Source organism: Balaenoptera ricei, chromosome 14 (genome assembly GCF_028023285.1).
Source record: "Balaenoptera ricei isolate mBalRic1 chromosome 14, mBalRic1.hap2, whole genome shotgun sequence".
NCBI lineage: Eukaryota > Metazoa > Chordata > Mammalia > Artiodactyla > Balaenopteridae > Balaenoptera > Balaenoptera ricei.
Genome location: NC_082652.1, coordinates 40,671,369 through 40,697,822, shown reverse-complemented (window position 1 = coordinate 40,697,822; position 26,454 = coordinate 40,671,369). Strand labels below are relative to the sequence as shown.

At 42.4% G+C, this 26,454-nt stretch overlaps 1 protein-coding gene across 10 annotated transcripts in view; it reads right to left on the bottom strand.

The window, feature by feature from the left end:
* LAMA3 (laminin subunit alpha 3) overlaps positions 1-26,454 on the bottom strand; it is a 241,734-nt gene that overhangs the window by 157,700 nt on the left and 57,580 nt on the right. For all 10 annotated transcript variants that reach the window (XR_009497350.1, XR_009497351.1, XM_059895307.1 and 7 more), the window contains exons 6-11: positions 24,737-24,828; positions 21,347-21,462; positions 17,414-17,532; positions 9,430-9,520; positions 7,412-7,543; positions 6,043-6,105 (exon numbers count right to left, since the gene is read on the bottom strand). Coding sequence is in view for 8 of the 10 variants with exons in the window: in XM_059895307.1 (XP_059751290.1) it covers positions 6,043-6,105; positions 7,412-7,543; positions 9,430-9,520; positions 17,414-17,532; positions 21,347-21,462; positions 24,737-24,828 (613 nt within the window). In the remaining 2 variants the exon portion in view is untranslated. The remainder of the gene's footprint in view (positions 1-6,042; positions 6,106-7,411; positions 7,544-9,429; positions 9,521-17,413; positions 17,533-21,346; positions 21,463-24,736; positions 24,829-26,454) is intronic.

The window sequence follows — 26,454 nt, the reverse complement described above, 5'->3', positions numbered from 1 at the left end:
GGAAGTTTTAGCCACAGCAATCAGAGAAGAAAAAGAAATAAAAGGAATCCAAATTGGAAAAGAAGAAGTAAGACTGTCACTGTTTGCAGATGACATGATACTATACATAGAGAATCCTAAAGATGCTACCAGAAAACTACTAGAGCTAATCAATGAATTTGGTATAGTAGCAGGATACAAAATTAATGCACAGAAATCTCTGGCATTCCTATACACTAATGATGAAAAATCTGAAAGTGAAATTAAGAAAACACTCCCATTTACCATTGCAACAAAAAGAATAAAATATCTAGGAATAAACCTACCTAAGGAGACAGAAGACCTGTATGCAGAAAATTATAAGACACTGATGAAAGAAATTAAAGATGATACAAATAGATGGAGAGATATACCATGTTCTTGGATTGGAAGGATCAATATTGTGAAAATGACTCTACTACCCAAAGAAATCTACAGATTCAATGCAATCCCTATCAAACTACCACTGTCATTTTTCACAGAACTAGAAGAAAAAATTTCACAATTTGTATGGAAACACAAAAGACCCCGAATAGCCAAAGCAATCTTGAGAACGAAAAATGGAGCTGGAGGAATCAGGCTCCCTGACTTCAGACTATACTACAAATCTACAGTAATCAAGACAGTATGGTACTGGCACAAAAACAGAAACATAGATCAATGGAACAGGATAGAAAGCCCAGAGATAAACCCACGCACATATGGTCACCTTATCTTTGATAAAGGAGGCAAGCATATACAGTGGAGAAAAGACAGCCTCTTCAATAAGTGGTGCTGGGAAAACTGGACAGCTACATGTAAAAGTGTGAAATTAGAACACTCCCTAACACCATACACAAAAATAAACTCAAAATGAATTAAAGACCTAAATGTGAGGCCAGACACTATCAAACTCTTAGAGGAAAACATAGGCAGAACACTCTATGACATAAATCACAGCAAGATCCTTTTTGACCCAGCTCCTAGAGAAATGGAAATAAAAACACAAATAAACAAATGGGACCTAAAGAAACTTGAAAGCTTTTGCACAGCAAAGGAAACCATAAACAAGACCAAAAGACAACCCTCAGAATGGGAGAAAATATTTGCAAATGAAGCAACTGACAAAGGATTAATCTCCAAAATTTACAAGCAGTTCATGCAGCACAATAACAAAAAAACAAACAACCCAATCCAAAAATGGGCAGAAGACCTAAATAGACATTTCTCCAAAGAAGATATACAGATTGCCAACAGACACATGAAAGAATGCTCAACATCATTAATCATTAGAGAAATGCAAATCAAAACTACAATGAGGTATCATCTCACACCGGTCAGAATGGCCATCATCAAAAAATCTAGAAACAATAAATGCTGGAGAGGGTGTGGAGAAAAGGGAACCCTCTTGCACTGTTGGTGGGAATGTAAATTGATACAGCCACTATGGAGAACAGTATGGAGCTTCCTTAAAAAACTAAAAATAGAATTACCATACGACCCAGCAATCCCACTACTGGGCATATACCCTGAGAAAACCATAATTCAAAAAGAGTCATGTACCAAAATGTTCATTGCAGCTCTGTTTACAATAGCCAGGACATGGAAGCAACCTAAGTGTCCATCAACAGATGAATGGATAAAGAAGATGTGGCACATATACACAATGGAATATTACTCAGCCATAAAAAGAAACGAAATTGAGTTATTTGTAGTGAGGTGGATGGACCTATAGTCTGTCATACAGAGTGAAGTAAGTCAGAAAGAGAAAAACAAACACCGTATGCTAACACATATATATGGAATCTAAGAAGAAAAAAAAAAGGTCATGAAGAACCTAGTGGCAAGACGGGAATAAAGACACAGACCTACTAGAGAATGGACTTGAGAATATGGGGAGGAGGAAGGGTAAGCTGTGACAAAGTGAGAGAGTGGTATGGACATATATACTCTACCAAATGTAAAGTCGATAGCTAGTGGGAAGCAGCCGCATAGCACAGGGAGATCAGCTCGGTGGTTTGTGACCACCTAGAGGGGTGGGATAGGGAGGGTGGGAGGGAGGGAGACGCAAGAGGGAAGAGATATGGGAACATATGTATATGTATAACTGATTCACATTGTCATAAACACAAACTAACACACCATTGTAAAGCAATTATACTCCAATAAAGATGTTAAAAAAATTTTACATTAAAAAAAAAAAAAAAGAGACGTACCACAATGTTCACTGCAGCACTGTTTACAATAGCCAGGACATGGGAGCAACCTAAATGTCCATCAACAGATGAATGGAGAAAGAAGATGTGGCACATATATACAATGGAATATTACTCAGCCATAAAAAGAAATGAAATGGAGGTATTTGTAATGAGGTGGATGGAGTTAGAGTCTGTCATACAGAGTGAAGTAAGTCAGAAAGAGAAAAACAAATACAGTATGCTAACACATATATACGGAATCTAAGGAAAAAAAAAAAAAAAGGCCATGAAGAACCTAGTGGCAAAACGGGAATAAAGACACAGACCTACTAGAGAATGGACTTGAGGATGTGGGGAGGGGGTGGGGTGAGATGTGACAGGGTAAGAGAGTGTCATGGACATATATACACTACCAAATGTAAAATAGATAGCTAGTGGGAAGCAGCCGCATAGCACAGGGAGATCAGCTCGGTGCTTTGTGACCACCTAGAGGCGTGGGATGGGGAGGGTGGGAGGGAGGGAGATGCAAGAGGGAAGAGAAATGGGAACATATTGTATATGTATAACTGATTCACTTTGTTATAAAGCAGAAGCTAACACACCATTGTAAGGCAATTATACTTCAATAAAGATGTTTAAAAAAAAAAAAAAGAAAAAAAGAACACTGGAACTTCAAAGGAACAAATACATAAGAAATTTATAAACAAACTTTAGGAAATTATATGTATATATGGAAAACTTTAAATAAAATATTTGATTGGGGAAAAAAAAAGATCTGGGGGTCAAACACAGGAATTTATACTTTGTAAAAGCATGGGGTTCTAAAACATAGCCCTGTTTAAGAACCACTATATCAGAAGACACGAAAGCATTAATGAGCCTTAATGAAATAAAATTCTCTGGGGTGAGAGGGACTTGGTATCATCCAGTGCTGTGTGTCTCCTGGCAGTTGAGATGTCTGTGCTTCTAATGTTCACTGCCAGAAGTTAGGCCCTAAATTGGGTGTTTTTAAAATGCATTAGTGGAAACCAAATTGAAGTGGGTATCTGTGCCTTCAAATGCCCAAATAAATCTAACTGCACTAATTGAAACTTCTTTTCTCGAGGCTGTGTTCTGAGGCTTCCCTAATATTTTGTAATAGACGTCTGAACTTCCCTTCAAGTTCAGTTAAATTTCCTTCCCTGAAGTCACCACCAATCTAGTTGGGGAGAAAAAAGAATGGGATAACAAAGGGATTACTGGAAACAGACCAGAAATGGAAGATCTAAAACATGTTTGTGGAAGGAAACCAGAGATGTGTGTCATAATCCATGCTCAAAAGCTGAGTCCCATTCTAGTCAAATGACAAACATTTAAGCAAGCACTTGCTGATACCCGCTGTGGGCAGGATACCACAGCAGGTGCTGTGGGGATTAGAAAGCGAGTCAGGCACAGCCACTGTCCCCAAGTGACCAAGTGTCTGATGAAAGCTAAAGACAATACCCCGCAAAATACCCCAGCGCCGTGGTCTGCTCAGAGGAGCTGGGTGTGGGCAGGGCACAAACAGGAAACAGCACAGGAAGGTAAAGTGGGTCACGTGAGAGCTGACCTCAGGTGAGCCCTTGTGCTGCCCCAAATCCCGTGACACTCTCCAAGCCCATTCACTCCCCCGCATTCCAGGATGCCTCTTTCATACCTTCTCTCTCCTCAACTCCAAGGCCTTCTCCCCAGCCTCACTTTCTGCCCCCATCTTGATTCTTATTTTGCAAAGAAAAAGAGAAAGACCAGAAGACAGCATCCACATGCTTCCGCCACAGGTCTGCAGGCCCTTGCCCAGCCCGTCCCCGCGCTCCGCCTTCTCCTTTCTGACAGCCTTTCCCGCTCAACAAATGGCACCCCCTCCCCTTCGCTCCTTGTGTGCTCCATCCAGAAGCCGGGGAGCCACCCCCGGTCCTCTTGCTCTCACAGTGCACCTCTGCCCAGCAACCCCCAGGCAAGTCCTGCGGGTTGCATCCTCAGATTATGTCCACGGTCTGTGCACTGCTTGTCACCTCCACTGACACCTCCGGGGTCCCAGCCACCACCATCTCTTCCTCACGGATCATCATCGTGATGGCTTCCCTGCTTCTTCTCTCCTCCTCCTACAGTTGGTCCTCAACACAGTTGCCACACCCCAACGCAACGTCGTTTTCCGGTGCAGAGCTCTCCTGGCTCATCAGAGTAGAGGCTACGTCCGCGCAGTGGCTGACGAGGGCCTGCAATCTGGTCCCCGGGTTGCCCCCCTCACCCCCTTCCCTTCGCTCACTCTGCTTTCACACCCCTGGTCTCTCTCTGTTCAGGGAACACCCCCGGCATGTCCTGCCCCAGGGACTTTGCACTCGCTCTTTCCTGCATCTAGATGCTTCTTCCCAGACACCTGCAGAGCTCAGCCCTCAGCCCCCTGATGACCCTGCTTAATCATCTCTTCAGCGAGGCCTTCCCTGACAACCTACTTACATGTGCAAACCTCACATTCCTACCCTCTCTCTCGGCCTTATTTATTCCACAGCACTGATGGCCAACACGCCCGGAGCTAATATACTGTTGTAGAACCTGAATTCCTTGACCAAGGATGGCCCTCCAGAGACCAGGTTCTTGTCTGGCCACCAGTGCCCCTTCCCTGCCCACTCACACTCCGGACGCACCGGGAAGAGGAGTCCATGTGCTCCCAGTGAGATGAGCACGTGACCATCAGGCCTTTCCCCATCCTGGGGGACGAGACCAGGTGGTTGACCCAAGCCTGATCCAGATGGTCGTGGGCTGTGTGCATGCAATGTGCCACGCCCTTCTGAGCGTGTGTGTCCCTGTGAGCACCACTGCGGGTTCACATAGCGAACTGCTCACAGCTCCAGAATCGAATCCAAAGGCCTGGAATACTCTCATATGGGTTAATTTACACCTACAATGTGAATGATTCCCATTTAAAAGTAACACCTTGTGCAGGAGACAACCCTGCATATCATAATCTATCACATTAGTGATTTTACTTGTTTGTATATTAAATATGTTATTGTAGGAGTCACCCCCACCCCCGAATGAAATATAAGCTCCAGGAGAGTTGGGAAATTCATTTCACTAAGTCCCCAGCAGCCAGAACAGTGCTATGCACATAGCAGGTGGTCATAAAATACGTGCAGAATCAGGGATTAGGTAGGTGTAGCACCTCTCCACCCCAAAGGCTGCTTCCTGCATACCCCTGCCACTCTCTTCCCTGGGTGTTTTTCTGGCTGCAGGAGCTCCTCTGCCCCCCTGCAGGCCGGGCCCAGAAAGTTAATGCCCCAGAGGTAGCCCTCCATGCACATCAGGTGACTGAAGTTATCCGTTCCATTGGCATAACGCTGAGCAAGTTCTCTGCTGCCTCCGAGAGTTGCTCAGAGGGCTGCAGCTCCAGGAGCTACAGCAGGACCATGCCCGTTAACGCATCTTCATAAGGGTTCCCTTCAATCTAGGACCCACTCCCTTACTGATGTTTCCTGGTGTCACCTCCCAAATTAACTACTTGCACTCAATTCCTTTCTCAGAGTCTCGTTATGGAGAACCAAATAACACAGGAGGCAACCGACTGCTACTGAAGGTTTTTGAGCAATCTAGCAACATACAATCTAAAAACTCTTCTTAGTCTCCTTCATCAGATGGTGCCATTGCAAAGGACAGACTGGAGTAGAGAAGGATGGGAGGTGAGAAGCCCAAATACGACACACCTGCAAGGCACCACCATGGTCCCATGAGGATGACTTGAACTTGGACATAGCCAGGTGCACCGGAAGTAGAAAAGGAATATGGAGCATAACATCTTCACTGAAGTTAAACCAAAAGAGAAGTTACTTGCCTTTTATATCTCCAGCTACTGGATCTTCTGGACTTGGAGTAGAAATAGGGAAAACGGGAATTCCTAGAAAAATAATTTATCAAAAAATACAGAGAAGGATGATTAAGGAGACAGTAAAGTAAAACATTAAATTGCACTAACTAGGAAGACGCCCTCTCTGACTTAGTGAAAGCAGCATGTGGAAACTAACTGAAAGAAAGGAAATGTTGCTACACTTAAAATGCATCTAGTAATAGAACCAGGATGGTCAGACATTCTGATCTGTATATTAATGAACAGAAATGGATATTTCGTGCTCACAATAGCTAAGTCCCAGTCTAGCAGGGCTGAGCTGGACTTCTTCAGTATCTTTATTGTTTTTTAATGTAACATCGAGACTAGCTTTTTAAAAATGTTTTCTTTCAAGTCTTCTTCCCTAAAACTTTGCTTATGAAAATGCAATTTCTCCTTAGCCTCTATCCAATAATTATAGATTCTAAATGGATTGAGCCCTGATTCAGTGTCACTATGTTTGGGCTTAAAAACTGGTTCCTTTAACTTTAAGATGATCATGTAATTCATCCTCCAAACTGGGACACTTGACAGTGGAAGTGGGTGCTCGTTTAACAATGACCCTGGGACAGCAGGTGGGAGCCAGGACACGTGCATGTCCTGTACACAGAGCCCCACAACTCAACATGCTTTTCCGGGGATGGCAGAGTTGTGAGGTGGGAATGGGCAAGAACTAACGCAGCAATGGGGTATCGTCTTCCTGAGACCGTGTTTCTCCGTCCTGACCCCAAAGTCCAGTTTTTACACTAATTGCAGAACAAATAGGATCATGCCTCTTGGAACAGTCTGCACAGCTGACTTCACGCGCTCTCCTGCTCCATGTTCTACGCTGTTTCTAACAGACACATATATTTCTCTCCAAGATGCTGAGATGTTCTCTTAGGTCACGGCAGTGGGATAAGGTGAGGGCTCTACTGTACAGTGGGAAAGAAGACACATCCCCCCGGCCACTGGAACTACAACACACACTGAGTGTGCGCACGCGAACATCTGGAAGCCCGTGACATTTACTCTAGGTTTATGAAGAAAAACCCCACACATGGATTACTATTACATTGAAACTGCCACTATCTGACCCTTTGACCTGCTGAGATGGTAATGTCTATGGTACAGCCTAACACTTTGGAGATAAATAACACTATAAAACATACTTATAAAAATGTAATGTTCCCAACTTGGGGAACATTTTCACACAAATAGAACCTTCCTGGCCCTATTTCTGTCCCTGCCCCATGCCTGCCGTGCACTCAGGGGTCGATGCACAAAGCCCAGGTCAGCGCCGAGAAGCCAGGCCTCTCCTTCCGCAGCTGGGACTTACTGGAGCAAAGCGGGAAATGGTGGTAGCCGGCCGCACACTCCTCACAGTGGTCTCCGCGGAAGTTGGGCCTGCAGGTGCAGCGGCCCAAGCCCTGCTGACAGTCCTCCGCGTGGTCGGGGTGACAGCTGCAGGCTAAGAGAAATCCCAGATTCAAGGAGTCCCTCCTTCACTGCACCTCTTAAGGCAAATATGTCCTAATCCTTCTCAGGCAATGTTTACTACTTCATCACTGGTTTCCAGGGATTCTTGAAAGGGTACAGCCTGTTTTCCACTTCACACCTGGTTGATGGTTTGCATTGACTGAACCCCATGGACCCTCAGAGACAAGCTTTAATGAGCAGTCACACTGAGAAGTTCTCCAGGATGTGGTTTATTACATTGAGCACTGCCCAGTTCACCGTGTAGGGGGCAACCCTGCACAAGCCACCACCGGAGGGGCGGGGTGGGCACAGCCTCTCCCGGCTATGAGCCAACTATGAATGTCCACAGAGTGGTCGGCATTACACAGCTGTGATGTGGACACAAGTGTGGGATGCCTAGACATTGATATATAATCTGTGCACAGCACAGCAAGATCGTGCCCATAACCCAAATGTTAGAATCAAGTGATACAGCTTACTGAAGGCAGTTTTTGCAACCGGCCTGACTATTGGGTTTGCATTCCAGAGGGACACACTTGGGTGTAAAACGCTCCCTCACTTGGGAACTTCCCTTGACCTGGCAAAAGTCCTCACCTTGGACAGCAAAAACACTGTCATAGCTCGGCTGAGTCCCTGTCCTGTGAGGAACCGGGAGGCTGGAGAAGTCGTGAGCACCAAGCAACCCCCTAGCCTGGCTTCTCCTGGTGTCTTTTGCTTAATTTGTTTAGGATTTATGTGTCCTGTGGATTCTTTATGCTAAGCTTCTAATATCTCCATGAGACCACTTCAGTGATGAAGAAAGAAACTAGAAAAGTGATGGAAAACTGAGGCTCCTAATAAGGCATGAGTTTATTCACGATGTCCTGTTTTCCTTTGCCAAAGCTTATTCTTCGTGGGCACAAGATAAATCATGGGCATACTTCATAGGGTGATGTGGAAGAGCGAGAGAAAACAAGGACACACTTTTAATAACTAAGATGCCCTACAGAGGAACAAATCAGAGTTTACACATTCTTTGGATTTTGATGCTCTCAAACATTAATGATATGATGAATGAATTTGGGGGGGAAGGTGGGCACAGAAGCCAATTTCAGGACTGCAATTGTTTTCTAACTGCAATAGCCAGAGAACATAAAAGAACCAAATAAATTACACATGCAGAACAAAGTCTATAATCTGATCTACGACTGATAATTCCACAGAAAAAAAAAAAACAGTGGCATTTTTCTGTATAATGGAAGTGGTATGTTACAGCAGCGCTAGACAGATATGAACTATACCCTGGACCTACCAGTTGGTAGTTCTCTCACCTGGGCCAAAATATTTAACTACTCAGACCCTTTGATTTCTCTATATCTAAAAATGAGACTAATAATACATTATTTTAAGTTTGTTATGATAATTAGATAAGACATTTGTGAAATTATTTAGGCAATGCCTTGTATATAGCAAGTGCTCAATAAATCATAACTATTTTGAATATTATGACTATTATTACATCCTTGTGAAATCATTACTATGTTGCCTTGAGTCTAATTCTGATGAAATTTAAAATTACTGGAGATCATAGAAACATGTCAAAACAACAGAAAACATTTGTTGCAGGCCTAGTATGCGACAAGCCCAATGCTCAATATTTTCCTAGGTGGTTTTGATTGCATTTCATTTAATCTTAGAGACTAGATTATCATTTCCATTTATATATCTGAAATCTGATTCTCGGAGAGACTATGTAACTGCCTCAAGTCACACAGCTAGTAAGGAGTAGAACCAATAATATGAAGAGAGAGAGAAAACGAAGGGAATTACTAGCCAATCAGAATTTAGCCCGATGACCTCCCTGAAGTCTAAGACACACCAAGTTGGAATGAAACTTACGGATGCAGCCGTCAGGGGCATGGACCGGAACGTCGTATGGGCGGTAATAGCCCTTAGCACACTTTTCACAGTTTACACCAGCTGTGTTATGCTAGAAGGAAACAAAAGAAACTTAGGGGGAAGAGTAGTGGACAAGCGCTATTCATCCAGAGAAATAATTCTGTCATACACAATTGTAATGTAAAAGTCACCAAAAAAAAAAAGAAAAGCACTGATCTTGACCTTGAATCTCCAAGATTTACCACAGGACACTGGCTTGAACTTGGCTCTGGAATTTTTTTTCCCATTGGAAGAGGAAATGAGGGTAAGTTCCATGAACTGGACAACCCAAGTTTTCCTCTCTACCACTTAATGAAGCACCTGACGTTTGAGTGAGCAAAAAGTCCAGAGGATCACTCTTCAAAGTTTCATTCGGTAGCGATGAATGGATCATAAATCACCCTTAGGTTTAACCCAAGGAATAAAGGGTTATGTGTGTATTTTTATCTTCTCCAGTTTTGGAAAAAACTGCACATACAGATCCCCTTCTCTCATCATTCCAAAATTTTATCTGTGCTTTACTCTGAAACCATTTCCCAAACATTTCTGCTACGGGAATGGAAAATGTAGGCATGTGCTTCATACACAGAGCTCATTTTAAAGTACAATACAAGGCAGCCTTTTATATTTCACGGCTAATCCTTGTAATTGCCAGAAAATCAAATTACCCAACATGCATCATCAATTTCCAAGAACTATATACCATGGATCTAGCTCAATTCCACCTCTCTCTCTCTCTCTAATTTGGAAACAATTAGAAGGACAGGGTTCTTTCACTAATGAAAGGAAAGGCAATAGGAAGTTAAAAAGAACAAATATAACACACTGACTCAAAAGGAGTCTGCATAGAAACACAGAGAGGAGAACAAAGACCCTTTCTGTATCCTCTACCCCTTTAGATGATTTTATTAATTACAGACTTTTATTTATTACCACTCCTTGTCCTGCGGGCTAAAATCTGAATTCACGTTAACATTGAGGTCTAAAACCATACTGGTCACTTCTCTGACCTAAGGTTTACATGCATAAACATCTCGGACAAACAGGAAACAGCTGTAGTCCACCCTCCCTTCCATCAAATGCCAATGAACCTCTCAACTCTGTTGTTTGCCACTGTGGCTTATAATACACAGAGGACATCAGGTTAACCCTGGCTCCCAATTTTTTTCCCATTGGAGTAGGAAATGAGAAAAAGTTCTCTCAAGTGGGTACCCTGGGTTCTCCGCTTTACCACAAGGTTTGTCTAATGAAGCACCTGCCACAAAGAAGTTATATTTTTGAAACACAAAGAACAGCAACAAATCACCCTAAGAATACCTGTAGTTTGCCTTCAAGTTTTGGGTGGTTCTCTAGGAGCCGCACCACCTGAGGGCAAGATACACCACTTATCCATGGACACCAAGGTCATGGTTGGATCAATACCAGATGGAGACTCAAGGACAGTAGTGGCTACAGATTTCAACGTTGGAGGTACCTAGGAAGCACTCTTGCCGGGAGGAGTGGGTGTCTGAATTTGCATATGTACGACACAACACGAGATGAGAAAGCCTCCGTTGCCCAAGCTAAAGAGTGGGGTGGGCGCCGATGGGATTTGTGCAGGAGGTAAGCCCACCCCCACCTACTCCTTTTCCCTTGGCACCATCTAGAAAGGCTTTCTAAAGAACGCCCACCTAGAAACCTCAGGCCCTGCTCTAATAATTCTCAGGTCTTAATTCCTCCAAGCAAAACTTTTCCTACATGCTTTTCAATCTTCAGTTAAACCCCATCTCTCTCTGACTCTCTCTCTTTCCCTCAATTCCTTGACCACACCTACAACACTGTTGCTGACTTCTACTTCCGTGAACCTCAAGTACAGCGAGACTATTGGCTAGTCCACTCGTTGGCCACACTCTCCTGGGAAGACCCCGTCTGATATTCCATCTGAAGGTCAAAGTGATCTGGCCTCTGTGACCTCTCTGACACATCTAGCCCTGCTCACTCCCCTCCAGCCACGCAGGCCCCTTGTTCCCTCTCAAGGCCCTTTGCCCTGCCGTCCCCTCCACCTGGAAAGCTGTCCCCCAGACAGATGCCTGGTCCATTCTCTCGCTTCTTTCAGGTCTTTACTCAAATGCCATATCCCAGAAAACGGACCACCCTATTTAAAATGTCACATACCCCCAAACCAACACTTAAAATAGTAAACCCAAGAAACAAAAGCAAAATCAATACTACGTGAGAAAACAGCCATCTCTGACAACCACGTGCCCTGCAGGATAACGATCTGGCTCTTACATGCTGGCTGCTTGGCCACCTGAAAGTCCCCAGGCCCAGCCTGCCTGTGATGTTCCCACTTCCTGTCACCTGCCCAGACTGATGGCAGAGATTTCATCATTCTCCCATTACCAGCACTGCACAGAAAAGGCAGGAAACAGTCAGGTTAGCTGGTGTTATGGAATAAATGTTCGTGTTCCCCCCAAGTTCATTTGTGGAAGCCTAATCCCCAATGTATTTGGAGATGGGGCCTGGGGAGGTAATCAGATCATGAGGATGGAGCCCTCATGATGGGATTAGTGCCCTTATAAGAAGAGACAGCGAGAGCTTCCTTCCTTTCTCTCTCTCTCCTCCATGTGAGAATACAAGACAATGGCGACATTGTCAACATCAGCCAGCCAGGAAGAGGGCTCTCACCAGACACTGGATGTGCTGGCACCTTGATCTTGAACTTCACAGCCTCCAGAACTGCGAGAAATAACTGTTTATTGTGTAAGCTACCCAGTCAATGGTATATTTGTTATAACGGCCTGAAGTGACTAAGGTAGCTGGGTTTCTGATAGGCAGACCTTGCTGTACGGTATGCGTGTTCTACCAGCAAACTCAAATTTCATCTTGAAGCATCACCACGTAGCTCACCAAACCATCTGCCCTGCTGTAGTTGCACCCGCTCTCCTCCCTTCCTGTGCAAGACTCCCCATGTCCCTCTGTATATGGCATAAGATAGGGTTACATTTTCTCCCCAAATGAAGAGCCCATTATTCAACATCATTTATGTACTATCCATCTTTCTCTTCCATCAGAAATGCCAATTTTACCACAAACCAAATTTTAATATCTGCATGAAGTTGTTTCTAAATTCTCTATTAGGTTCTATTGAACTATCTATCCCTGCATTGAGTCCACACTCAATTAATACAGATTCACAGTATATTTTGATATCTCGCAAGACAAATTTCTCCCGTCATTGTTCATCTTTTCTAAGCTACTTATCTATTCTCATATATTCTTTTATTGATAAGAACTTTAGAATCAGTCTGTCAATCTTCATTAAAAATCTGATTGAAATTGCACTGAATTTATAGATTGGTTTTGAAAAAATGGTATATTTATAATACTGAGTCTGGAAACATATTATGCCTTTCCATATAGGTCTTCTTTTATAAACTTCAATAATGTTTTATAGGTTTAAATGTAGCTCCACAGTTAATTTCTTCTATCTGTTGCCTCTTGTAGTACCTCCAAATTGTTCCAATAATCACAGCTGTGTTCTCCTGCATGTATCTGTTTCTGCTTTCTATCTTTCAGGAATCTCTTGAAACTGCTGGTCTGTTGATAACACTCTTTCTCATTTTTCATGCTATTGTGGATTCTGGAAGGAGAGAGTATTTTGCTTGTTTGGTATCTTTCCTGTCATTTTGTAGGAGTTGTTGCAGAAGGGAATGTAGCCATATGTGCTCCGTCTGTTTCTTGATCCCATCACTTAGCTTTGTGTGGTGTGTGTATGTGTGTGTGAAAGAGAGAGAAAAACAAACGTTTGGAAGTAGTGAGATGAACACATTAGGGACACAAACAGTTCAAGACTTAGATTAGAAGTCGTGTCTCCATGGAAGAAGCTAAAGACTCTGTTTTAGTTAATGGAGATAAAGTATCTTCAAGCATCATCTCAAATAACATGGGTAATCTTCAACATTAATTAAGAGCAACAATATTTTATCAAACAGAAAGGAATCAAGGAGTCAATCCAAAAATGTTGTGCTCCTTGCCTTCTTCCATTGCTCTTTCCCCCAATATTTTATGACCAAAAAATTCAAATTTCACAATAAACACCTATACCCCCTCTACTAGAGTGTACCATTAACATTTTACTATACTTGTTTTTTCACATAATTATCCATCTACTCATTCTTCTATCCATCCATTAATCCATCTTATTTATGCATTTCAAAATAAATTGCAGATATCAGTTACCGTCCCCCAAAATACTTCAGCTATTTATATTAACTGTTTATTAACTGTTATTATAATAACTCCAGTTAATTATATGCATAGCTAAAGTTATGCATATAATTAACTGGAGTTTAATGTTTGTTCAGTTTTTTTCTTTTGGTATAAAATTTATACACAAGGGCAAAACTCTTGTACATTCACTGAGTTATAACAAATGCATATATCTGTGAAACCCAGATGTCTATCAGATACAGAACAATATTACCATCCCTGAAAGTGTCCCCATGCCTCCTCCCAGTCATTCCCCACCACCAGCTCCGACAGTCAACCACAGTTCTGATTTTTTCCACTATTGATTAGTTTCGCCTGTTCCAAAATCTCATCTAAATGGTCTTCATACTATCGGTATTCTTTTTGGGAAAGCTTTTTTCACTTAACACGATGCTGTTAAGATTCTTGCATGTTGTTGCACCATCAATAGTTTGTTGCTTCCCCACTGGTATTCCACTGTATAAATATGCCAGAGTGTGTTCCTCCATTCTACTACTGAAGGACACCAGGGCTATTTCTAGTTTGGGGCTATTGTGCATAAAGCTGCTATAAACTTTTTGTAAACACACTTCCATTTCTCATGGATACACGCCTAAGCGTGGAATTTGTGAGTCATGGTGTAGGTGTATGTTTAATTATATTTTAAAAACTGCCAGATATTTTCCTGAAGCGATTGTACCACTTTTCACTCACACCAACAATGCATGATAGGTACAGTTGCTCCACATCCTCACCAAAATTGGGGGTAAGTCATTGTAACTACAATTTACATTTCTCTGATGACTCATGATGTTAAGCCCTTTGTTGTATGCTTATTGGCCATTCATACATCCACTTTTTTTTTTTTTTTTTTTAATTTATGTCTGTGTTGGGTCTTCGTTTCTGTGCGAGGGCTTTCTCTAGTTGCGGCAAGCGGGGGCCACTCTTCATCGCGGTGCGCAGGCCTCTCACTATCGCGGCCTCTCTTGTTGCAGAGTACAGGCTCTAGACGCGCAGGCTCAGCAATTGTGGCCCACGGGCCCAGTTGCTCTGCGGCATGTGGGATCCTCCCAGACCAGGGCTCGAACCCGTGTCCCCTGCATTGGCAGGCAGACTCTCAACCACTGCGCCACCAGGGAAGCCCCCATACATCCACTTTTGTGAAGTGGCTATTCAAATCGTTTGCAATTGTATTGGGTTATTTGTCTTTTCATTATTGAGCTGCGGGAGTTCTTTATATTGTGTATCCTGGATACCAACCATTTGTCAGACTTATGTTTTCTGAATATTTTCTCCCCATTCATGGCTTGCCTGTTCATTATCTTCAGTGTCTTTTGTGAGCAGAAGTTTTTAATTTTGATGATGTCTAATTTGTCAATTTTTCATGGTTATTGCTTCCTATGAACTAAGAAAACTGTTCATCCTCGAATCACAAAGATATCTGCCTCTATTTTTCTCAAAAGCTTTAACTTTACTTTAGGTCTGATCCATATCAATTTAGTTTTTGTGTATGATTTGAGGTCGGGGTCAGAGTTAATTTTTTTCCCATATAAATCCAGTTACTCCAGAACTATTTGTTGAAAGGACTTTTCTCTTCTCTCCCCACCCCCTGTCACTGGATTGCTTTGGTACTTTTATCAAAAATAAAATGTCCAGGGGTTTTCCTGGTGGCGCAGTGGTTAAGAATCCACCTGCCAATGCAGGGGACACGGGTTCGAGCCCTGGTTCGGGAGGATACCACATGTCACGGAGCAATTAATCCTGTGCACCACAACTACTGAGCCTGCGCTCTAGAGCCCACGAGCCACAACTACTGAAGGCCGCACACCTAGAGCCCGTGCTCCGCAGCAAGAGAAGCCATCGCAAAGAGAAGCCCTTGCACCGCAACGAAGGGTAGCCCCTGCTCGCCACAACTAGAGAAAGCCCATGGGCAGCAACGAAGACCCAACGCAGCCAAAAATAAATTAAATAAAATAAATTTATAAAATAAAATAAAATGTCCACGTGTGAGTCAGTTTCTGTGCTCCCTGTTCTGCTACATTGATCTATTCTTCTAGCCTTATGTCAATAGCACCATGTTTTGATTACTATAGTTTTATAGTTAATCTTGAAGTAAGATAAGTCCTCCAATTTTATTGTTTCTTCAAGATGGCTTTGGATAGTCTAGGTCGTTTACATAATCATATAAATTTTAGAATCCACTTGTCAACTTCTTTTTAAAAAAAAGAACCTGCATTAACTCTGTAGAGCAATTTGGGGAGAACTGGTATCTTAATAATACTGAATCTTCCAATCCACAAATATATTACATCTTTCTATTTATTTAGTCTTTCTAGATTTCTCTCAGAAAAGATTTTTTAGCTTTAATATAGAGGTCTTGCATGTCTTTTGCTAAATTTATTCCTAAGCATTTTATGTTCTTTGATACTATTTTTAATTGAATTTTAATTTCATTTTCCTATTGTTTGCTACTAGTATATATAGCTGGTTTTTCTATATTATCATTGTATCCTGCAATATTACTAAATTAAATTAGTTCTAGTAATTATTTTGTACATTCCTTAGGCTTTTTTACATAAAGAATCATGTCATCTACAAATAGAAACAGTTCTACTTCTTCCTTTCCAATCTTAATACCTTTTGTTTCTTTTTCTTGTCTTATGCAGAGGTTAGGACCTCCAGGGCACTGTTTCACAAAAGTGGTGAAAGCAAGCATCCTTCCTTGTTCCCAATCTTTAGAAGGAAAGAGTTCAATATTTCATCACTAATATGATGTTAGTTGTAGGGTTTTCATAAATACCCTTCATCAGATTGCAGACAGTCCAGTGCTTCTGCAACTTTAATGTGCATGCAAATCACCTGAAGGTCTTGCAATGCATAGCTTTAAGAAGATCCTGGGATCTTTCACTTATCCGTGAAACCCTGTGATTTGTAACAAACCTATGACTTACATTTACTTGTATTTTAATTAACTATGGTGACAGATGATATAAAATGTGTGGAGTGGGAGACAGGTGGAGAATGGTGGGTCTCTCTAAGGGTGTGTAGCCCTGGTTCCACATAAACGGGCATCTCACGTAAAGAGTGCCTCCTTACTGGCAACGTTAACAAAACATCACTCTAAAAGCACACAAGACAGAATGACAATATAGACCAAACTCATGAACATTTTACACAATTTTTAATGAATATCTCAAGGCAGATATACATATACCCTCCTCTGCCATACACTCCTCTTACCTAAATTCCAGTGAACCAAATCGTCCTTATAGGAGGGATGAAAAATCCATTTTTCTTATTTAGTGTCAACAGCAGACATCATTAATTGATCATGATATACTTCCTCTAGATTCAGAATCCATTTGAAAACAGGATTTAGAGTCAGCACTGAAGTTGATACCTATTTGCCCTCCTATCTTAGAGCCTTTCTAAGATAAGATGGATAGCAGTCAGGATGACAGCCAGGAATTCTCCCCTCCATTTAGGCAAAGACCCAAATGAAGAATCTAACCAATGGAGTTTGGACAAACATGCCTCAGTCCATTTTCCCTAAATTACATCCAGCTAACCAAGCTTTCTGTGTACAAAATGGAGAAACGGCGTCAGAAAATCCTTAGAATTGCATATCACTTTCTTGACATCTTTTTAGAGCAGGGCTTACTGAGTGTTCATTTCCTACTGTGACACATTCACTTTGACTTAAATAGTGCCTCACCTGACAGTCAATGCAGACCCCTCCACCTGCATAGATGCCTTGGCTATTCAAGCTTGCCTGCTGCCTCTCAACTTCTGGATCATAGTAACAGTCGATGGCGTGGCCATGGCAGTTGCATGCTGAAAAAAGAGCATTCTAAGTTAGTACTCCATCGTGACTATAAGACCCTTAGTAAATTCCCCCAGAGAGTATTGTTGCTCACTGAGCTACAAGAAAGTCTATTCTGGAACACCAGGGATACCCCCAGTGGAAAATTTGGAGGATTTTTACACAAAGACCCACCTATAATCATATGCAATTTATACCTTCTTCCATCTGATATTAAGTGGGAGAGGTTTCTCTTTTTTAAAAAATAAGATACATAATTACAAATTAAGATAAACCAAAATGCCAATTAAGCTTTATGCACAAAGAGAATATTACTACTACTGCTAATGTCAAGAATAACTGAGGGACTTCCCTGGTGGTCCAGTGGTAAAGAATCCGCCTTACAATGCAGGGGATGCAGGTTCGATCCCTGGTCAGGGAACTAAGATCCCACATGCCGCAGAGCAACTAAAGCCCGAGTGCCACAATTACTGAGCTCGTGCACCTCAACTACAGCCTGCATTGCCACAAACTACAGAGCCCATGCACTCTGGAACCCACGCGCCACAACTAGAGAAGAGAAAAACCACACTCCACAACTAGAGAGTAGCCCGCACACCACAACAAAGAGCCTACGTACTGCAACGAGAAAAGATCCCGTGTGCCTCAACAAAGATCCCACGTGCCACAACTAAGACTCAAGGCAGCCTATAAATAAATAAATAAATAAATAAATAAATAAGAATAACTGAGTTCTTGGTACACTGTGAAAAGCATTTTACATGCATTATCTCATTTAATCTGCACAATAACTTTCTAAGGGTGGTGCTATTATGCCTGTAGCCCAGATGGGGAGGCTGAGGCTTAGAGAGGTTAAGGGACGAGCACATAGTCACAGACTTCACGAGTAAGAGAGGCAGAATCCTCACTTGTCTTTCTGTGACTCCAAAACCTATTCCCAGTCAACACCCTAAGTCTTTCATCCCAGCACTATCTATAATAGTGATCAATTGGAAATAATCCTAACATCTAATTATAGGGAAATGGCTAAGCAAACAACAGTATATTTGCTTGCCTGTCAGTTCTATGAAGTCAAGAACTGCTCCTGTTTTGTCTGTAATAGAGCATCGTCCCCAGCACACAGTAAGTACTCAAACACTTTTTAGATACACTTGAATTCAGAGAATGACAATACTATTGAATATGTGCCATCAAAAAAGATGTCAAAGGGCTTCCCTGGTGGCGCAGTGGTTGAGAATCTGCCTGCCAATGCAGGGGACATGGGTTCGAGCCCTGGTCTGGGAAGATCCCACATGCCACGGAGCAACTAAGCCCGTGAGGCACAACTACTGAGCCTGTGTGTCTAGAGCCTGTGCTCCGCAACAAGAGAAGCCAGGACAATGAGAAGCCCGCGCACCGCGATGAAGAGTGGCCCCCACTTGCCACAACTAGAGAAAGCCCTCGCACAGAAACGGAGACCCAACACAGCCATAAATAAATAAATAAATAAATAAATAAATAAATAAATAAATAAATAAACCCAAAGTTAAAAAAAAAAAAAAGATGTCAAAGAGTTTTTAATGATATGGGAAAATATTTAAAAATATCAAGTGAAAAAGCTCAGCATATAAAATTGTATAAATAATATACCCTTGAGCATTTAAAGTATGCATGAAAAAAACACTAAAATACTTAACAAAATATTAATAGTGGTTCTCTTTGGGTAGTAAAAGTATTAATGATTTTACTTTTAAAAAAAAATTTTCCAAGTTATCTACAAGTAACGTATGATGCTTCTAAAATTAGAAAATATGATTTAAACCCCATTTAGGATTTTCATCATTGCCAAGATGAAAAAAGATCTAACAAGTAAAACACTCATTCTCTCTTAGGCAGAATATATATTCACTACATTCCACCTAGATCCAATTTTCCAAGTCTTTCTAGGAATTTATGTGTTTTAATCAAGTTCTCGGATAAATCTATTAGGGTTAGATTTTCAAGATACCCTGTTTTTAACAGGCTGAGCCCTTTCTTATTTTCATTTCCTCAGTGGTGCCATGATTTTTTAAAAAATTCTAAGCATTTACATTTACTACGTCAGTTATTTCTTAAGAAGTCTATTTATTTTGAATTGCAGTAACTCAAATGGAATTTAGAAAGCATCTAACAAATATCTTAACAGGTCTGATTTCCATAGGCTGTTTATAATTTTTAACCATTTTGGTAAGTGTAAAAAGGTTAAAAACTTATGAAAGGAAATTATTTAAAATTTGTCATATGTGTGTTGGAGTAAAGCGTTGTCATTCACTGAGTGGTTCCATCAGTCTGGAAAACTAACCACACGATGAATGTTGGAATTCATGTGATGACACTTATTCAGTCAAAGTATCCTAAACCAGCACCTGAAAGTATTGGAAGAAACAACCCCTGATTATTACTTTTCCCTCTTCGGGGCCCTATTATCTAGGGGTGAGGAGTCGGGAATTCACTGCAAAGGAACCTGTTAACTATGACTATAAAGTGAGAATGGCCATCCGGGTAACGACCTGGACCTAGAGATCACCTGAGCGTTCACCTTCGGCAACACCTTCCAACAATGTTAGCATCTCTCGAAGCGTGCTCAGAATTCCCCACTGGAAATGCATTTTAAGTAATTTTGCTGGTCACAGAGATCATCAGTCTTATCTCTTAAAGTTACAAGAACTATTTGGCCAGAAATTATAAACAATAGATTCTTTCTTACACATCTAGTTCAACAAACCTGGATCCAAACGCCTTTTGGTCATTTCAAAAAAGCAAATCCGTCTTCAAATGCTAAGAATATTCAGAAAAAATAGGCCACAGTCTCCAAAGCCAATAACTAAAAGTTACAAAAATGTTTCCAGCAATTGGAATAAATATATGGCCTTCTAAGAAGATGGGTTTAAAAGAAAATCTTCAGTTGGATGTCATGGGCTTGTTTGTTTAAATAACAGTTTTCTTACTTTATATTGTGCCCATAATTAAAAGCAGCCTCTCCTCTTCCTTCCTTCTCTGGTCCCCTCCATCCTGCATCCCCCTCAGCCCTATTCCCTCAATACTTCCAGCTCTCTGTTTAGACATCAATCTCACCACCTTCTCTGAATCTCGGTCCTCAGAATAATTAGGATTCCAATCCAGTATCACATCCTAAGAAATGATAAGGGTTTACAGTTTAATAGTGGCTGCAACACATTTTAGATTGCTAAAAAGAAAGGCCAGGCTTCCCTGGTGGCGCAGTGGTTGGGAGTCTGCCTGCCGGTGCGGGGGACACGGGTTCGAGCCCTGGTCTGGGAGGATCCCACATGCCGCGGAGCAGCTGGGCCCGTGAGCCACAATTACTGAGCCTGCGCGTCTGGAGCCTGTGCTCCGCAACAAGAGAGGCCGCGATAGTGAGAGGCCCGCGCACCGCAATGAGGAGTGGCCCCCGTTTGCCACAACTAGAGAAAGCCCTCGCACAGAAACGAAGACCCAACACAGCCATAAATTAATTAATTAATTAATTAATTAATTAATTAAAAAACAAAAAAAAAGAAAGGCCAATTGTCAAAGCCCAATCCTTGCATATAGTGAATGCTTAATATATATTAACGAGCATTATTGTTGTTATTTTTGTTCTCATATCTGTATCTGAGTTTAGAGTGGGGCACTGTTACCTCCAGTCTGTGAGTTATTTGCTGCATCAGACAGTTCTGAGTCCCTAAGACTGACATGATCTCGCCCTCTTCATGAGCGTGGGGAAAACACTGCATCAGTCCTTAGAGATGGGGGGATGGGGACCACGGGTGGGGTCTCGCTTCCTAGCACCCCTCCCCCAGCACTCACCTTCACACACATTGCTCTGCTCCCGCGTGGCAGGCCGCCAGTGCCTCTGATTGTACCCTGCACAACAGCGATCACATGTCTCCCCACAGGTGTGGTGCTGGCATTCACACCGAAACCTGGGCATGTAGCAAAGCACATCTCAGTTACTGAAAAGTTGTTTGTTCGTTTAACTGAAGTATAAGATCAGTTGCTCCTGTGTGAAAAACTGAGTCATCATGGTCACCCATGGTACCATTGAGTGATTATGAGAACAAAGCACTTTGCATACGTTATTTCAAGTCCCCCGATCCCGCTTATTATCTCCATTTTACAGGTGGTAACACTAAGATCCAGAGATATTTAAACACTTGCCAAAGGTCAGGAGATGATAAACCGAGGGCCAGATTTCTAACTTAAGTTTGTCTGACTCCAAAGTCCCAGGTGTTTCTTCTCTATTATGTTATATATCAATAAATCAACACAAGAGCAAGCAAGTGCTGAGTGTACTGAGGTGTGTTGAATATCAACATCTTCACAAAAATCTAGAGTAGTCCTGTGAGATGGGTCAGGTTTCTTACTTTCAACCTGGAGTCTGGTGCAGAGATTCACCAAATCCAAGAGACAGTTACAAGATCTCAGGGGACCCTGCTCCAAGAGTCCATGCCAGCTCCAACAAACAGCTCCATCACAGGAACCAAAGCTCAGATTACTCAACAAGGCAATGGGGTAAAGACAAAAATCGACATTCAAAAACTATACACCTGCCTTAGAACGTTTCTGAGCTAAAATGAAATCGTTGTAGCCATGGCGTTGGATGAGAACTCCAAGCTCTGAGCGTCCATTCGTCTGTGCTTGAAAGAGAATTCAAAACAGAGTCTAAGAAGACTCTTGGCTGTGCCCATGGGGATCCCCTCAACTCTTCTGAGGGGAGGTGGGATGGTTATGCTTCTACGGGAAGGCGTCTTCCCTCTCCCAACTCAGCTCCCGTTAAAGCAAATGGACATAGATTTAACTGGCAGCACAGAACAGCTGGAGTCCAAACGGGCTTTTTGTCAGAGATGCAATTTCAGCTCATTGTCAGTGACGTATTTGCAAGCTGAACTGAAAGAATATTTAGGGAAAATTGCTTGAAGAACATATAGTTCTAATACTCCTTTTTTTTTTTTTTTTTTTGGAGGAGGGGTTTATTGTAGAGTCCATCTATTCTTATAGGGAGATTCACATTGAGCACTGAAAAAGAAAACAGAGCTGGGAACTTGTCTGAATCATATTGTCACTCCCAAATAATTGCTTTTTCTGACTCTCAGCCCAGGTTGATGGTTGATGTAGAAAATTTGTCCTTGCATCAGTTGTAAGGATGTTATTGAAGATGTTGTTGACTGGAGAATCCTCTTCACGATGGCCACTCCATCCACCTCCAGGTAGATTTCTCATCTGGCCCTAGCATCAACACTCATCTTCTCCTACACAACTGATTACTTTTTAGATTGTGATCATAGTGAAATATGAAACTGAGCAGGTCTCCCTTTTTGAGTTGACTGCCAGGAGGCTCAGAATTAAATCTGTGATCCATCCATGTTTCCATACATCAAAGTCAGCATGGTACCCATGCTTGATTAAATCCTCCTCTGCCTCACCATAGGTTCTGCTTGATTTCTGATTGTCCAGCCATGGCTCCCTCCATTGTCACTGAATCTCCTTCAATGTAAGATGTTTTCCTATTCATGGAGGCCTCCATGAGTCATTTGTGCAGGTCACAACAGGCAGGGGGAGGCAAGGCAGTTGTGCTGATATAGACCAGTGGCAAACTGAGCCTTTCACTGAGGGATGGGGAGACAGCCTCTCCACTCACACACGCTGGGAGCAGTAAACTGCTCAGTGCAGAAACCCCCAGGTCTGCCAAGGGCACGGGGCTCGGCAGCTCTTCCAAGTGGGAAGCTCAACCCCTCTCCGATGACTTCTCCTCCTCTCCCAGGTGGCACCACTTTACCTCAGGCTCAGGGACCAAGAGTGACCTCTTTTCTCCCCTCTCGTTCCAACTCAGGTCTTCCCTGACCCGGCTTCTAGTGCCTTACGGCCTACCCTTCAGGAGACTACATGGCAGCGATGGTTTAATCATTAATAAGCTCCTTGCTGATTAAGGGCTAGTCAGTTGATGGATTCACACTGCTATCTCAGAGAGCACCACCTGATCCCTGAAGGAGGGCTGACAGCCTTAGGGATTGTTTCTAGACAGGGAGAAGGGCGCCACAAACTTACCATGTAAGTTGGTAGCTGGCACCTCTGCCTGACCATGAAGCTAGGCCTTATGATGTACAAACCAGAATTTGACTAACAGTAAAATGTACCCCTGGTAAATGCTGCTCATGTGGAATTGGAGATTTTAAATAAAACCTTGAGAGACAATCATTACTATATCCAGCATCTGGTAATTTCCAGCCCTTCAAAGTATCCTTCCTAAGGTGATAACACAAGTGTATACAATTGCATAACACTTAATATTTGAGATCCATGCATCTTACTGTATGTGAAATATACCTCAATTAAAAGCAAAACAGTGTTACACCCATGTTCATACCAGAATTATTCACAATAGCTAAAAGATGGCAGTAACCTAAGTGTCCATCAACAGATGAACGGGTAAGCAAAACGTGGTGTATATATAATGAAATATTATTCAGCCTTAAAAAGGAAGGAAATTCTGACACGTGCTACAGTGAGGACAGTATGCTAAGTGAAATAAACCAGTCACAAAAAGACAAATATTGTGTGATTCCACCTCTAGAAGGCACTTAGAGTAGTCAAATTCATAGAGTAGAATGGTGTTGCCCGGGGTTGCTGGGAGGAGGGAATGCAGAGCTGCTGTTTAATGTGTACAAAGTTTCAGTTCTGCACGACGAAAAGAGTTCTTGGCTGCACAACAATGTGAGTGTACTGAACACTAGTGAACTTAAACCACCCCCACTTAAGAATGGTTAAGACGGTAAACTTTATATTATGTGCACTTCACCACAATTTTAAAGATGAAAAAGGATATGAAAACATATACCCCTGATCTCACTAGGCCAGGGATGACAAACAAATATTATTTCTCTTGCCAACTCTACTCAATTATTTGTGGCTGCCTGGGCCAGTGTCTGGAGCAGGGGTGGGGGAAGGGGGTTTGGGTGGCTTTGTACCTGATCATGCATAGAGTGCTGTGATTGATTAATTATGTCTGCTATGGGCTGGTTGCAGGTGAGAGGGAAGTGTAGGGGTGGAGGAGGGGAGACATACACATCACCTACTTGTTGACATTGCAACATTCTTGTTGCGGGCAGGAACTTAGGGAGTATTTAATAGGATGCAAACATCTACTGAAACAATTAGATTTATTCATAGAAAGCTGAAAAATCTGTACAATGTACTCACAGTTTTTCAGGATTGTTTGCACTGCACACTTCAGCGTGGCCATTGCAAACACACCGCCCGCCAATGCTGATATCCTTTATGCTATAATAATACTATAGAACAGAAAACAGAACGTGTCAGTTTTACTAAACCCCAACGTGAACTTTCCTTTACTAACCTTTAACATACATCTGCATTGACCCTGCTTCCTTCCATCCTGTACTCCTGAGCCTCCATCAACACAAAAGGGAGCCACGTTTGGGTGTAACTTTTCTTACAAAGCAAATACATTCCCCAATCAAATTTCATAGCACACTGCTGAATTTGTCCATTTTTAAAAATCAAATGCACAGAGGGAAATTACCTCGGAAAAGAATCATACCCTATAGCCTTTGGGAAAGGGATTAAGTGCTTCCTAGTTTCTCTTTTTTTTTAACGTAAATCTGAGTTCCATAAATTGGACATATCTATTTACCAGAAAACATAATTTTTATAACAAAAATTTTGTAACTACTGTGTTTAGGCTTCAGGAAAGGAGAGAATATTCACAAAGATGGATCAGATACAGCACAGAGACTGGCAGGACCCGCTAGCAGTTGCGGAAGCCTTGCTAGGTCAGGGTTAATAAAGCCCAAGGCAGAGGTTCAAGCTCCAAAAGGCCAGACAGTTGCAGACCCAGCTGAGGCTCGGTCCCTAGACCAGGCCAGCGATACGCATAGGCCATCTCGTGGACAAGGCATGTCTCCAGCATGGCGGAGGCCTCTCCACTCGTGACCATAGGTGGCACCATCCGCCAGCTCCCTTACTTCTCAGACTTGGCAGGAGGCACAGGACTCAGTAAGGAATTCAGAGGTTGTAAAATCATCTTTCTCACTGAGGTCATGCCACCAGTGAGAATATCTGTCAGTGAGGAAGTCTGTGAATTCACAGGGACAAGAGGGGTTTTGTATCTTTTTGTTGTTGCTGAGATTAGTCATCCTAAACCTCCCCCCACAGTCACTCAGGGTTGGGGTTCTGTTCTCATCTCCTCCCTGAAAGCTGTTAAGTGTCTTAGCTTCCCGGCAACGTCTTACTTAGTCTAAAGGCATCAACAATCCCTCTTGTTAATATGGATAAAATTCAGTGTTGGAGGGCTTCTGTGACAAGTTCACACTCAGAAGCTTTCATGCTGATCACCACAGAAATTTCTCTCTACACATGGGTTAGGGCAGCAGCAGCAAGAGAGAAGCCCTCCATCAGCCTTCACCCCAGCACACATGATACGTGTGATAGGACACCTGGTATCCTGGCTCGTCCACTTAAAGAAGCAACCTAGACCGCTGGGGAGGGAGTGTCAAGATTATATATGTGATGCGCTCCACAAAAGATTACTTAATAGAGAAGACTACGTTCACCTAAGTGAAAAGAAATCTACATATATATGAGTACCAATCTTGCAACCCTAAAAAGACAAAAAAAAAGGTGGTGAGGTACATTTGTGGCGAGGCTCCAAAACACCTGGAGGAATGGAAACGCAGTCTGGCTGCAGTTGATCAGAAGGCCCAGCTCGCCCTTGTAAATTGCGTTCTTGGATCCAGTGGTAGTTCCTACATACAACGGCTCAGAGGGAGCTAAGGGGGCTTAAAAAGTCAGAAAACAGGCCCCCTACACTCCAGATGACTGGCCTTTTTGGAAAATGCTCAAAACTGTAGCAAAACTTAACTTTTCTCTCTCCCTTCCTTTCCCAGCTCCCTGCCTTA